At 49.1% G+C, this 16,039-nt stretch overlaps 1 protein-coding gene across 1 annotated transcript in view; it reads right to left on the minus strand.

Annotated features, from left to right (window-relative positions):
- Positions 1–250: 250 nt before the first annotated feature.
- The window catches only part of EHD4 (EH domain containing 4), a 92,472-nt gene continuing 76,683 nt past the window's right edge, over positions 251–16,039 (minus strand). The window contains exons 5-6 of the mRNA XM_068549893.1: positions 11,638–11,802; positions 251–4,379 (exon numbers count right to left, since the gene is read on the minus strand). Coding sequence (XP_068405994.1) covers positions 3,843–4,379; positions 11,638–11,802 — 702 coding nt within the window. The 3' untranslated portion in view covers positions 251–3,842. The remainder of the gene's footprint in view (positions 4,380–11,637; positions 11,803–16,039) is intronic.

Here is a 16,039-nt window from a genome sequence, read left to right on the forward strand (position 1 = left end):
TGGGGCCTGGTCCCAGACCTGGTCTCTGCCCACAGTGGATGGAACTGCTTTCCTGCTGAGGAAGCCCGAGTCTACCACCCAGAGAAGATGCAGGAAGAGTCAGGGGTCACGGGGATGGCGTGCAAAGGGGCACACCCTCCCCTTAACTCCTCTGCCTCGTTTCAGAAGGGATCCAAGGGATCCCTGCTTTATTCCCGAGACAGCTGGCACACAGTCAACTGAAAAACCAGAGCCAATGGGAAAAAAGTAGTGATTTTTTTCAGAAGTTTATTGATCAGTAGACGGTGTCTTTTTTTGACATTTCTAAACAAGATTACAAAAAAACAGAAGCATTGTGTATTAATTGCATTGGCTAATTGACACGTCGCCTGGTACACTCTTAGATTCTGCCCGTGTTTACCTGGAAAAACTCAGTGGTTATCTGTCCTAAGAAAGTTATTTCTCTGCCACATTCCATGGAGGAAATAACCAGTGCCTCCTTAAATGCTTTCCTTATCTCCAAGGCAATCTGTCCAGGGTATTGTTCTGAGCATCAAGGAGGAGTGTAGCCATAAAGCGGGAAGGTTCTGGTGGTGGCTGTCAGGCCATGACTCTGGTGGTTAAACCCCATCCTAGGCGGCAGGCTCCAGTACAAGACATTCCCAGTGTGGTGCAGGGGCGGCTCCCCGAGACCCAGCAGACATAGCAAAGTACCGTGGTCGGGGCAGTGGGGCCAGGGCTCTGCTGAAGCCTCTCCTGCGGTCTTGTAAGGCGGGCAGCGGTTGGGGGAGAGCACGAGGCATTTGGGTTCTCCTCACATGCTCTCTGACCCACCTGGACATCAGTCCCATGAGATGGAATAAGAATCCAACTCCTTAAGGCCCACAGCTCCGTGGGAGGAGTCACAGCCCCCAATCCAGGCATTATTGCTGCATGATGACAAGCGTTCCGGAGAAGCCACTCCAGCCCTGGAGAAGTGAAAGCCGACTGAATGCCTGGCCCTCCCCACAGAAGAGCAGCCCCAACCCGGGTCATCCAAGTGTGTGTGATGAGGAAAGAATCCACGTAGGACGCCAAGCGGGTTGGACATCAGCGTGTGGCCGCAGAGCTGGGGGGTCTCGGCAGGTCTCAGTGCAACGCTTCTGTACAGACGGGTTCAGGAGGGCCTCACCAGCAGGCTCACAGTTTGGAAGTCGACTTCGGGAGAAGTAGGCAGAAGTTTTCATTTTTTTTCCCCTAAACTCAAGACTGCAGAGGTGTGTGTTGTGCGATACCGTGTGCTGTACAGAAAATAGATTCAAGATTCTTAGGTTTTCTTCTGTGAAATCATGGAGAGCATGAAGATAGTTTTAGAGTTCTGGAGTTTATCTACTTCCACGTCCCCTGCCCCATCCGTGAGCACTTTGCGGAGGGGGTACTTGGACAGTGGGGTGGTGCAGGGAGGACAATACGGTCGGTCAAGGTGCCCAGATCCCAAGGGCTCCGTGTTCCCGGCCCTGCTGCATGGGGTCAGGGGATAACGGGTGTTTTGGACACAGACTCAAGGAACTCTGTGTGGGTCCTGGGACGATATGGGTCCTCGCTTGGCCGCCATCCCTAACGTCTTCCAGTGTTTTTCTTTCCAATCGACTATTTACGATGGGTGACTTCAGGTTTTAAGAGACGATATTGAGAAAAATGGACATGTGACTTCCTCTTGCTTCCTTTTTTCTCAGCATTCAGCTGCCAGATGTTCTCTCACCAGAGGTCATGGCGGGTGGGGTGGGGATCACCCGTGAGGTGTTTCCATCCACGTAGAACCAGAAACCTCCTCTGCGGCTCCTCTGAAACAGTATTCCTCTACATCCACATATAGACAAAACTTGGCCATAGGTACATATCTACACATTAACAAGTGGCCAAAATACATACTCTTGTGACATACGTGTATATATTTATCTTTATATATGACAACTGAGCAGAGTTAAAGAAGCAAGATGATTGTGAATGGAAATCATCTAACCTCAGCATCTCTATACCTTTGGACAAATGAACTCTCTCTCCTCCTCTCTCAATCTTGCCCTCTGCTGGATCCACTGTGCTTGCATGCCTGTGTGGTCCTCGTGCATTCACAGAACTATCTGCTCAGATTACAGTACTGGGATTACAAATGTCTCTTTTCTATGTGTCTAATTAATTTAAAAGTACTCATTAAGACTAAAACCATGTTATGTATTTATTTCTCTTAAAGCTAAATTATGTAGAAAGTAAGCTAGGGAGTGTGAGGGCTGGCATCTGGATAAATGCTTCTCTAAAATAAACATTTTCTTAAGTCTGCTGTTCTGCCCCTGATGTCGCAAGTGACACCAGAAAAAAAAAAACAAATGAGTTTTTTGGAAGACTTAGGTGTGACTGTTTGGATTTCATTCATTTTTGGTGCCGGCAGGGTCCCAGGCTATGCAGCCATCACAATAGTGATGAAATATCATATCTCTCTTATTGCATAAATAATGGTGAAAGGCACCTGCATCCCCCAGCTGGAGCCCACATAGTTGGGAGGGTGATCTCCACTGGACACAGGCATTTGGGCAAGTGGTCCAGAGAGGTTCACACAGGGCACCCAGGGAGGGAACATCAGGAGCTGATGTACAGGTAAGGGCCCAAATCCTACCTCGTGAGGCATTCATGGTATGAACCACACAGTCTTCTGAAGAAAAGGCTTTATATGAAAGATTGCATCTTGTTTCTGTATAAAGGCCTTTATCCTTTATATAGAAACTATATTTTAAAAACTAGTCATAATAAAAATGCCTATTTTTTATAAAAATAGTGTCTACAAAAAAAAAAAAAAAATAGTGTCTAACGCTAGTAGACTGACCTCTTCTATCTGACAGCCAGCTTGGGCTGGCCCCCCATCCCCTCTGTGGCCACAGGGCCAGGACACTGCCCGCACCAAGCCATGTTTTTTCTGGATTTAAATCCTGCCATTGACCAAGGAGCCTTGAGGACGTGTAACCATGCTAACTGACGACTGGGGAGAACCACCTCTTTTCTTACTCTAGTTTAAGTATGATAAACTTTGCTACAACCTATTGCCAGACAAGTAAAGCTAATCTTCAGATTTCAACGTGACTTGAAATGAATACTAGAACTCTTGCCAGGGGTTAATAAAGGTTGTGAGTTCCAAATTTCTAACCAAATACAACTTTGCTGGGAAGGCTCCAAGGCTGGGGGAGCCCTGGGAGGGCCGGCCAGCAGGTGCTGGGATGGATGCTCCCTGTGGCCTGGCCGCGGGCTCTGCGGGCCTACAGAAGGGACGGGGACATGCAGACACGGTGCGTCCTCCTCTCAAAGCTGGGGCGGCAGTCTTCTCTTTGGTAGACAGTTTGGAGAGAACAGAAATCTTCTCAGGTGTTTTTTTTTTTTTTTTTTTCACTCCAAATAGAGCAAGAGGCAAAATAAATAAGCTCGTCTTTGCTGCTTCCCGGTGCCCTCTGAGGGACAGCCAGTTTCAAAATGATGGACAGTCCAGTGAAGCCCAGCAGAGCCCCCAGCTGACACCCCGTGGCTCCTGGGATTCCACATCTGGGCTTCTCCAGGCTTTGGAGGACTCCTTGGACGATTTCCCTTTCTTCTCAACCCTTCCATCCCCGTATCCACCCCCTCCCACCAATATTTTAATAGAAACTCTGGGAATTTTAAGGTGAAAGGATCTCATCTAGTGTCCAGTGTCTGCCCTCCCCATTCTACAGATGGGGAAACCGAGGCACAGAGAGGGCAGTGACTCGCCCAGGGTCGCTCAGTGAGTCAGTGGCAGCGTGGGCCTCCGGCCCAGGCCCCCCGATTCTAGCCCCACACCGCCCTCCCTGTGTGCAGCCTGCCCCTCAGTCGGCCTTCGGCAAGGATTTCCTGTGGGAGGGCGGCACGAGGTGCAGGGGCAGGCTGTTGGGCAGCTCGTAGCCATCGAGCTTGATCTTGATGAGGTGCTTGGCCAGTGCGAACTCCTCCTCGTCCAGCATGCCGTCGCAGTCACAGTCGGCCAGCTTCCAGATCTTGCCCAGGACGCTGTTGGGCAGCTTGGAGGTCACCATCTCCTTCTTGGCGTTGACGCCCGATATCTTGCCGTTGATGGGCGACAGAGTGTAGAAGAGCTCATCGTAGACAGGCTTGTCTTTGGCCACAACCCACTCCTCCTCATCGGCGCCCTCCTTGGCGCCCTCCCCGTAGCCCTGGTTGAAGGGGCCCTCGGCCGTGCCGTCGAAGGCACCGCCCTGCACCAGCTGCGTGGGCATGCTCGTCTCCTCCTGGCTGATGAGGCTCATCAGGGACGAGATCCTGTTGCTCAGCATGTTGTCCACGGCCTCGATCAGCTTGGGCTTCAGCGAGTGGAATTTGGTGAAGTCATAGTTCTCAAGCTGTTCCTGGAAAAGGAGAAGCCACAGATTTGGTTAGCGTCCTCCCTGCAGGAAGCAAATGAGGAGAGGGATGGCTGGAGGGGACGAATGCTCCCTTAAAGCAGGCAGCTCATGCTCTGGGCTGTCCAGAGCTCTCTCTCTTTGGTGGGGTCCCCACATCCGAACCCACCAGACATAGGAGTAGCTTTTGGAACAAGAGACAAGATGCATGAGATGCAACATTTTCCTACGGTAGCTAATCTGGGCTGGCAGTGGCATGAGGGACGGTGATCCCCTAGGGCTTTGAGACAAAATTCCTTCACCCTGTCTTTTTTTAAAAAAGCACTCTAGAGATCTACTATTTTATCTTTTAAAGTATGTTACATACCTTACATACTTCAGTTGATTTTCACAACAATGCTGGGAGTCAGGAAGGGCAGGTATTAATAACCCCATTTTACAGAGAGCACAAGGGGTGTCCTGGCGGAGTCAAGACCAGAGCCCATGCCTCCTGCCGCTCGACTAGCCTCTTTGTGCTGTAACATGAAGCTGCGACAGAGCTGTCAGTAGAACTTATTTAGGTAAAATGATTATTTAAAGATGATGTTGATCAGTTAAAAAAATGTAGTTTAGGGTACAAATAGGTACAAGTTGAAACTGGAAAGAGAGAGAGGAGTAGGGATGGGAAGGGCAAGTATAAATGCAGCCAATAGCGCTGAGTAGTACTAGCATGGTCAGGGCAGGTCTCGGCTGCATCTCCCAGGAGAGCTGGGAGGAGCAGACAGAGCACAGGGTTTGCAGACGGCCCTAGGGGACACGGCAATTGCCTGGCCAGGATGGGAGCCAGCTGTAGATGCCACAGAGGCTCTGTGGATGGCTCTGTAGAAATAGTCCTTCCTGCCTTGGTTACCCTTTCTTCCTTCCATCCATCCATCCAACATTTACTGACCATTTGTTATGTGCCAGGCCCTGTTCTGGGATATAAATATGAAAAGCCACAGTCTCTGCCTTCAGGGAGCTTATATTTCAAAAAGGGCTTGACTTAGTTTACAGTGAAACAATGATAACATGAAATAGAAGAAAGTCATTAACAAAGGGAAAAGCCAAGTAATTGAAAGGAAGAGGAGGGGAATCATCACATCAGATAATGAAGGCTGAGAAAAGCTACACTCCTCAGCTGCCCTGGCTGGGGAGCCGGTGGGGTCACACCTCGTTGTCGGAGGGGAGAAACCACCTGTTCATCACAAGAAAGACAAACCTTCTCTGGCCCTGAACTGTAGAAGTCACTTAGGGAATTTTATAAGGGGCCTCAAAGATCTAGTGAAAATGTCTTCAATAGTAGTCTTGCCAAACAAACGCAGAGAATTCCAGGTATGGCAGTTTTTATACGGACTCTACATGAAGTATTTCTGTTTGGACAATCCTAGAGGGCCAGAGAGGGGACAGCCAGGTGCGCAGTTTTCTGGAGATGAGACAGGGAAGCTCTCAAGGGAAACAGCTTTCACATTCCCCTCAGACCTCACTGTTCTGGACAGAGGTAATGGGACAGGGAGTTAAGAAAAAACAAAACTTTGTGCTACCATAAATATTACACTTTGCTTGTAAAAAGTTGGGGAAAAAACTAGTAAACAAAAATAAAAATCTTGGGGCTTCACTGGTGGCGCAGTGGTTGAGAATCTGCCTGCCAATGCAGGGGACACGGGTTCGAGCCCTGGTCTGGGAAGATCCCACATACCGCAGAGCAACTAAGCCCGTGAGCCACAACTACTGAGCCTGCGTGCGTCTGGAGCCTGTGCTCTGCAACAAGAGAGGCCGCGATAGTGAGAGGCCCGCGCACCGCGATGAAGAGTGGCCCCCACTCGCCACAACTAGAGAAAGCCCTTGCACAGAAACAAAGACCCAACACAGCCAAAAATAAATAAATAAATAAATAAAGTGTAAAATTAAAAAAAAAAAAGGTAAAATATTAAAAAAAAAATAAAAAATAAAATAAAATAAAAAATAAAAAAAAATAAAAATCTTAAATCACTTATAATACCATCACCCAGCAATGACTTTTGCTAACATTTTTGGGCATACGTTTATAGCCATTTTTACAAACATACACACACACGTGCACACACACACTCTTTAACTGAAATAAGATCACACTATGTAACAACCTGCATTTTAAAGAAATAATGTATCACAGCTTCCCATGATATCAATTTTTACATAACCTTTAAAAATTTTTTAAAATTTGATTTAATTTTTAAATTGAAGTATGGTTGATTTACAATATTGTGTTAGTTTCAGGTATACAGCACATTGATTCAGTTTTATATAAATATAAAGTGATTTGGTTTTATATATACATATACTTTTTTTCGACATCTTTATTGGAGTATAACTGCTTTACAATGGTGTATATATACATATACTTTTTCAGTTTCTTTTCCATTATAGGTTATTACAAGATATGATATCGTTCCCTGTGCTACACAGTAAAAACCTGTTACTCAGCCACAGAAAGGAATGAAATATTGCTATTGGCAGCAACATGGATGGACCTCGAGATTATTATACTAAATGAAGTAAGTCAGACAGAGAAAGACAAATACCATATGATATCACTTATTTGTGGAACCTAAAAAATAATACAAATGAACTTAATTGCAAAACAGAAACAGACTCAAGATACAGAAAACAAACTTATGATTACCAAAGGGGAAGAAGGGAGAGGGATAAATTAGGAGGATGGTTAACAGATACACATTAATATATATAAAATAGATAAATAAACTTATTCTCAATAACTACATGATATTGAACTGTATAGCTGGGCCTTTCCTCATTTACCCTGTCCACGTAATTGGAAATTCAGGTCGTTTCCAATGGAGAATCAAAATTGTGGTCCCTAGGGTGTGCTGGCAGGGCAGACATTCTAGGCTGTTATTCTGAAGTGGAGCCCTGAGCTTTAGATGGTGGAGAGGACACAGCGGAAAGCAAAACAGCCTGACATATCTTGGAGAGGTGCCCCCACCACTCTTCTCAGTAGCCAACTCTGTGGCTGTCAAAGCAGGCTGGCCTGGGCTGCCACCTAGCACTCGGCCTGAGCTCAGCTCAGAGTGGTGGGGTAGCACAGGCCTGGTTTCTAAGGTACATTCCAGTTTTCATGTCCTCCATCCTCACTGACAGACCACAGTCACCTGCACGTCATCCCAACATCAGCACCAAACAATGCTGCTAACACTTTGGGGTCCTGCTGCCGGAACCTCGGTCAGCCAAGGGAACTGAGAAGAGAAAGCCCAGGAGGAGGAGAGCAGGCAGCCCACACAAAAATCCCAGTGCTGCTGGGGTAAACAAGTCTGGATTCCCCTGGGTGCATGAACACCTACCCTCTTTCCTCATGAATGAGCCTGAGCTCTGGGCACACACAGAGCCTCTGTGTCCAGCCAAGTGGACAAATGAGGGCGGTGCCCACCCAAACTTTCCACCCGCCTGCAGGGGGACATGGATTCAGACTGCAAACCTCTGGAAAACTGGCCAGGGGGAAACGGCCACATATTTGCAGGGGTGGGCAGGAAGCAGCGGCAGCAGCCGTTCCCGCCCCAGAGGGCACATAGGAAGGAAGCCCTACACTCTCATCCGTGTGGCGCCCGCCTGCCCAGCCCTGGCCGGGGGGGTGGGGTCCAAGTTAAACCACACCATCCCTGCCCTCCACCAGCGTGACTCCAAAACTTTTTATTGGGATGAACACACACTGGAGAATTTAAAGAGTTACCCATCAACAACTGTATCCATCAAAGCCACCAAGCCCGGGATCCTGGAATTCCCCCCCAAGAGACAAAGGTCAATCCCAGCCTAGCCTCTTCTGGGCCCTCCCTTGCCTGCTCACTCCCAGCCTGTACCAGAAGCTGTTTTTGAATCCACTGGGAGGGTCTGAGCGGATGCGGATGGCTCTGCCGCCCTCTGCTGTTGAAATGTTGCCAGCTCCTCAGCTGTGGCGGCCTAGTTCTCCAAGGAGGACGACTGCGTCAGCAATCAAGGCAGCCTTGCTAGTGTCCCCTCATTCTGCAGCACGGACACGTCAGCGCAGCAAAGCAGATTCCCTCCCCAGTGGTGTAGGGCTGACACAGGCAGATGCACCAGCAGGTCATGGGCCTCCCCCAGCACCAGGCAAAAGCCTGCAAAATACAACTGGCTCTTTGCTACGGTGAAGAGTCACCCTGACCAGCTTGGAGAGTAGAGACTTAAAGCCGGCCCTGGTGAGCTCTCCGTGAGATCCTGGGATGTGCAAAGATCATAATCAAGTCATCTCCAAGCTTCTGCCCCTGCCGCTATGCCAGACACAGTAAGGCTGAATGCCTGTGCTGGGGAAGATGTCAGATGTTCAACAGACTCAGGGATGATGGAGGCCTTGACCCACACCAGGAACCCCCAGAGCTTCCTGGGTGACAGCAAACTAGCTTGAAGTAGTAAGCACACCCTCTGGGCTCCAGGCCTGCCTTGCTCCCTGGGGATTCCCTGAAAGGACTCGGGTGGTATGATCAGGGCCTGGCCGGCTTCCCAAGGAAGAATCCTCAGCCAGCTTCCAGGGGTTTGCTCCAGAAACCACTGGTCTATAAGCCCTGTGGGAGTCAGCCCTAGGTCAGGGTCTGAGAAACTCATTACCCTAGAGCCTGCTACGACATAAACATACACTAACTTATGAATTAAGCTACTCAACACGTATTCACTGAGTGCCTGCTACACCCCAGGGGCTGGGGATATGGCCAAGAACAGGACATGGGTCACTGGCTTCATGGAATTACAGCCTTCTACGGGAGACACTAAATAAGACACTGAGTAAATTAATTATACCAAAGCACAGAGAAACTTACGCTGTAACAAGGAGCACATGTCCCAACAAAGGGCTTTGCTGCCAAAACGTCACTGCCAGTTACAGTCATAGCAGCAAAGCCTGTAACCCAGAATGGACCTCTGTAGAGGCAAGGATTTTTATTTTTGCTGTTTGTTCAATGATTTATTCCAGGGGCCTAGAACAGTGCCTGGCCATAGTAGACTTAATTACTATTCTTAGGTGAATGCATAAATGAACACAGATGATGGTAGGACTGTGTTGATGGTAGACACCCGTCAGGTAGGACTCCTGTTCCCAGTCTCAGGGCACCCAGGAGTCCAATGAAGGGGCCAAGGTGCCTGGTGCGGCGCCTAACCACAGGGTTCCCAGTGAAGGTTCAGGCCCTTCCTGTACTGCCCGGCTACATGGGCCAAGGCTGCTCCCGAGACCTGAGGTGAGGGACTGCCCCTGTGACCAGCTCTGAGAGGCCTGGATGCCCTCTGACCGGCCAGGCCCAGGCTAGCATGGTCAGGAGTAGCTCTGGTCACAGAGTTTGCTCCCTCCGTTCAGGAGCTCCCCGGAGACGGGCAGGGGAGGCCTGTCAGGGAGACTTCAGGTCTCGGGAGCCGCAACTTGTGGGTCGGGCATCAAGGGAGGCCAATGAGCCACAGACGTCCCATCAGGCCATCGTGAGCACTGTGTATTTACTCACAGCTTTCATTTCAGTCAGGAAACCAATTTCCCTTCCAAAGTATCTGAAGGATGCCAGGAAACAGTTGTCCTTCAGTTTGGTCACGGGGTGCAGGGCATAACCCAAGGGTGTGAAAGCAGAACCTGCTCAGGAAGAGGCCCCAGGAGCCCTCAAATTAGCCATCTTGTGACCAGAGAAAAATCCAATTCATCCTCTGAGTACAGGAATATCAACTTTACTTCTAAAAAAAAAGTGTTTCTATGTATTTTTTTAAGCCGACTAAATCATATTTGACTAGATCGTATATACCAGATGCATTCACCCTGATCCCAGGCATCACAGCAGTAAGTGTAACCCACTCCTATTTCAGTGTGTACTTTATATACAGAGTTTACATTAACAAACCCCTTAGGATCAATGCTTCCCCTCCTGCGGCCTGATCTTGCGTCTGTGCTTGCCCTTCCTCCTCCCTGACCCTCCCCTCCAAACCCACCCCCACCCCCATCCCCATCCCAGGCGGGCTGGCAGCTCACAGGCCCAGAGTCTCCAGGGTGCAGCCAGTACACTCTCTTTGGCCCATGTAGATTCTTTGAAATTCTGAGCCAAAATTTGAAAACCAGGGGACTTTACATACAAATCCAGATCTCCAGCTTCTTGTGAAATATCCAGGCCTGCACTCCCACGGGGCAGTGACCACTGGGCAGGATGGGGCCTCCCCACCGAGGGGGGCAGGGCACACGCTCCCCAATCTGCCCCCACCGTGCACCCCGCAAGTTCTCACTCACTGCACTTGCAGAATTGTTTTCTTCCTGGTAGAGACATGTTTCTCAGGACCCACATCTCTACCAAATGTGAGAAAACAAGAGGTGGTCGGAGGGGGCACCCCAGTTTCCTTTGGCGTGGCCCGCCTGCCTCACTTGTTTGAGTTACTTTTGGCTGGTGGCCGCAGGCATCTGAGTTGTGTTGCCTGCTTTCCAGAGAGGACTGTGGCCTCCAGGGCAGACGGGGCCTCGCACTGGACAAGGAGATGGTCGGTCAGGCTCTCTGAGGAGCCAGGTGAGGCGGCCTCGCTCGGGAGGACATGGTCAGCATAGAAATCAACGGTCACCTAACACCACGGCGGGGAGGTGGACACACGGGTCAGGCCAGGGTGGCAGCACCCACCCGGGGTCACCTGGGGCTGCCCAGACACATCTCAGGGAGACTCTGAAATTAGGCCAAAGGCTGCCCGAAGCTGACCTTTAAGCACACTCTTCAGTAAGCACAGCCCGCTGTGTCTAGTGAACTCCCGCCGTGGCCACAGCCCGCCACGGCCTCCGACTGAGCCCGCAGCAGCAGCAGTGCTGCCCGAGCGCGTAATCCCACAGCGCAGGGCAGCGCATGGGAGGGCCGGCTTCAGGAGGCCCCTGGAAGTGACCTCCAAGGTCACTCTCAGCTCTAATTCCCTTAAGGTTCTGGGATTCTGAAAAACAGGTGTCACTTCCGTGTCAAAACAACCTTGAACGCAGCCTAAGGGAGCTGTTCACAGGATTTTCTTCAGGTGAGCTTAATTTACTTCTTGAAATGTCTCCCTTTTTGTTTAAATGTTTCAGGAAGCAAGCAATTTCTGCTTTATTCACAGGAGCCTATTATCATGTATTACTAGGAAGACGAATTGACCGTGTTCCCCTCCATTCTAAACCATGAAACCCAAATGTGTACCCAGCAACCAGCCGGACAAGGTGGCAGTGCCCCTCCACCCCCACTGGTGACACTGTGATGGGCCTTGGTACCTGCATTGCCTTGACCTCGGGGAAGTCCCCTGAAGAAATCTGGTATTCTCGCTGCAGCTGAGTGTAGATTTCTGGCAACCTGCTGATAAGCTCTCTCTTCTTGTTTTCTTTTCCAAATACACTTGGCATCTCCTTCTTCAGGTGGCTGATGATGTAGGCATGTACCTGAAGGGGTATATGTCAGTGAGGACGGGCCATTTAGAAGTGCACCAGAGAAGGACAAACAAGATGGCATCTTACATGCATCATAGCACATAACAGGCATCCCCGCAAAGTCATGGTGCTCAGGACAGGAGGAGGGCAAGGACCTGGGGGAAAGGTATGGGGGCACCTGAGTGGGAAAGACCTTGGTTCTGGTGAATAACCTCAGAAGACCTAAGAGAAAGTTTCACCAGGGCCAGTGCACGGGAGCACCAGCAAATGAAGCTGGAGGCTGATGGAAATGGCTGATCTGCATGGAAATCTGTGCCCGGTGAACAGTGAGATGAGAATGCCCATAACCTCCCCGTGGACAGTTTAGGCCCCAAGATCACTGAAGTCATTTCTGCACAAGACCAGCTGCCTAGGGCCAGGCCAGACAGCAGAAGCTCCGTCTGAGAGAGGGATCCCTGGTACATGAGCAGGGAGCCCCAGAAACCTTGGTCACTCAGGGGTAGCAGGCCTGGCTACTGTTACCCGAAGGGTGGTGAATCCTGCTGGGATGGCTCTACTTGGCTTGCGTCACTTTCTTCCCTAACATTTCCACCCTTCTACTGATTTCCAACTTTAGGATGTTAAGAAACGCTCATTACAAAAGTTCTCTTTGTACAGCAGAAACTAACAAAACATTGTAAAGCAATAAAGATGTTTAAAAAAAAAGTTCTCTTTGTATATCTAGAATTCTACAGAGTAATTTAGAAGTCAAGAAAATAACTAAAATAAGAAAAGGTGAAAAACAGGGCAGTGATTACAAAAAGAAAATGACTGTGTAGCTATTAAAGAAAGCAGACGTCTACTACAATCTTGTGGAAGAATGGAAATTGAATAAAGGGGGTAAGCAGAAACATCCCATGGCTCAACTGAGGGCCTCTGTGTATGGACATACACTGGGCACAGCCAAAAACATTTTGCTAAGATTTAAACACTAAAATAAGTGCATAATGCAAATGCTGACAGGCTCGGACCAGACAACGCTAACTTCTCCATCTACATAAAGGTCATGTTAACATAAGCACACACTGAGCTGCCTGACTATTGCTACAAGTATAGGTTGGGGGAGATGCTTCTAAACCTTCCTGTCACTAGTAAACTTATTTATTTATTTATTTTTAAACATCTTTATTGGAGTATAATTGCTTTACAATGGTGTGTTAGTTTCTGCTTTATAACAAAGTGAATAGTAAACTTATTTACTTTTCAAATTAAAACAGCTTAAAATATTTACACGATTCTTTAAGATAACCAGAGAAATCCAAGGTTTGGGAATCCTTTTATTTAGAACGATGGGCTTTAACTGCATTCCTGAGGATATGATGAATAAGTGGTAAAGCTAGTAAGACTGGTAATTTCCTTGCCTTGATTAGTGAATGCCTGGCTTGGTTTGGATGGGGCTGGGGACGGCCCTGTGTAGGTCCGAAGGCCTTGGAGGGGCCGCCATATTCCATCGGGGAGAACCAGCTGTCACCAGCTGTCCTTGCATCATTTCCTTGGCCTCGGCCCTCCTGGATCTTCTGGACTGGGCCTGTGGACACCTCTCTCTTCCGTGCTCTGGCCTGCTCTGCTCTGGAGCCCATCGCAGCTGAAGCAGGAAGTCCCACTACCTGCTCAGCTTCCCATCCACGAGGGCGTCTTTCCAAGACCCCTTCCCAGAGCCCAGGTCTGGGGCAGCTGCCAGGCCACTGCAGAGCTCCCCAAGCCCCCTCCCCACCTATCAGTGTGGTACCTCGGAACTGCCAGGCCCCTGCACAGGTAAGGCTGACTCCCCACCCAGCCCCTAGCTCCCCTGGGAATGGCACCCTGCTCTTGAACACTGCCTGGTCCCCAGGGGCCTGCTTTCCCTGGGCTGGGCTGCAGGTGATGTGCCCGTGCCACAGTCCTCCACGCATCACCTGGCACCTGCTCCCTCATCCCTGCCCTCATGGTGCTCACTGCTGATGACTGAGGCTGCTGGATAATGGGCCAACCTTGGACGCCAGGCCTCCAGGGCCCTGACATAACTGGGGCGGTTCCTGTGCCAGGCCTCAACTCCCTCCTCCTCCCACCTGCCTGTCTCTACCTGAGTCATGACCCTCAGGTGACCTGCTCATGCTGCAGGCTGCTCTCAGCCTCAACTACTGGCCTGTTTCGTGGAAGTCCCCTGTTGTACTGCCTCTGCATGGCCGCCCCCTCCTGCTCTTCCCTGGGCATCCTAAGACAATAACCCAGGGTCAGATTCTATGCATGGGCCCTGCCTTTAAGAAGCTTATCACGTTACAAGGTAAATTATAATCCTTAGAATCACAGAGTATTAAATCTGGAAGGGGCTCCCTATATCTGATTGAATTCCTGGTTCCAGGAAATTCATATGACTTACTCAAGGTCACGCAACTAGTTAGGAGATGCCAAGCTGGCACTAGCATTTAACTATCTTACTGCCTCATTCCCTATCTTATAGAATTAACTGCTTTTTGTGGGTATGAACTAAAAATGGTACTGAAGCTGCTGAAATCTGGAATTCAAACTGAACTATGTCCTATGGAACAACTTTGAGGTTTGGCTTCTGATTGTTCCTAACTCACAGGGAAGCTTTGGAAAGGTCATGTACTCTTCCCTCCCCATACATAAAAAATGGATGTTATGGCACACACACACTGCGAACACCACGCAGAATGTGGGTAAAGACTGCAATCTTCTAGCGGGACGGCGCCTTGTGATTTTCTAAGGACTCTTGGTAAACAAGGGGCAGCCAGGGTGGCTGAAATCCCCAGTCAACTTGAAAAGCTCATGTCTGCCCTTATGTGTCAAAGATGTGTCTCCAAACAAACGCAGGACCCGGGGCCAGATCCGGCGATGGTCCAGGGAAGGAGGTAGAAACAGTCTGATCTTTTGTTCTTTATAATAAGAGAAAATTAATCGAGAGGAAGAGGAACAGGAAGGAGAAGATGGGGAGAAAGAGGAGGTGGGCAGGATGGGACTGCGTGTTTGAAGGCCGGGTCAGGCGTTGCCACCGCTGCCCACGCGCTGGCTGAGCAACCCTGGGCAAGCTATCTCCTCCCCAGCCTCGGCTTGCTCACCCACAACCTGGGGATTACAGCCCTTACCTCACAGGGCTGTGGTTATGAGAATAGAGAGAGAGCACGTATTTGAATGCACTTTGTCCTCTAGAAAGGGGACTAGAAATGTTGTCATTGACTAATGGCCAAAGACCTATAGCTGGAGGGGTAGTAATGCCAGAGGAGGCTTGTGGCTATTTAGTCCTTATTGAATAATGAATAAACTCTATATATTTAAATAGAACATGATGAATTTGGGTTCCAAGTTCTTCATTCACAACTGAATGACACTGAACCCTGGGGAACGTTTGAACATTGTTGTCTTGTTCAATTCGCTCTTTCCCTTATATAAAACTAGAAAAGCCCTAACTCATCAAATGGTGATGACCAAGGGTAAGTCAAATGGCTCAAAATGTCAATTTTTTTCTGGGCTAGTAACTCAATGAGCAGAAAAAGATGTACTCCCCTTTAAATGAACAGGGATTTATAGCTCACATCTACACTCTGCCACAATCTCATTAACTGTGTCCAGTGACAAGTGTTTGCATATCCAAGGCTGAGAAGCATGTACACAGAGTAATACTGAGTATTTCCACTGTGGGCTTGGAGGGCAACCCCCAGCAGCAAGTGCTGGAAGCTTGAGGTGCTCATGGACAATAGGAATGGAAATGCCCATGGAATTTGGATACTGGGGAGCCGTGTGGGGGAAGTCAGGCTGGGATACATTGTTCTGCACTGGGCAACCTTAGAGTTGCCCAGGTTTAATATGACCTGATGGAGATCTGCATCTTTGCAGGCTCAGCTGGAAACGTGCATAGAACATTTAACCTCTGGGGATCAGCACATTTATATATATATATATATATATATATTTATATATATATATATATATATATATATATTTGTTTGTTTATTTATTTATTTATGGCTGCGTTGGGTCTTTGTTGCTGCGCACAGGCTTCATCTAGTTGTGGTGAGTGGGGGCTTCTCTTGTTGCGGAGCACGGGCTCTAGGTGTGCAGGCTTCAGTAGTTGTGGCACGCAGGCTCAGTAGTTGTGGCTCACGGGCTCAGTTGCTCCGCGGCATGTGGCATCTTCCCAGACCAGGGCTCGAACCCGTGTCCCCTGCATTGGCAGGCAGACTCTTAACCACTGCGCCACCAGGGAAGTCCC

Source organism: Eschrichtius robustus, chromosome 1, assembly GCF_028021215.1.
Source record: "Eschrichtius robustus isolate mEscRob2 chromosome 1, mEscRob2.pri, whole genome shotgun sequence".
NCBI lineage: Eukaryota > Metazoa > Chordata > Mammalia > Artiodactyla > Eschrichtiidae > Eschrichtius > Eschrichtius robustus.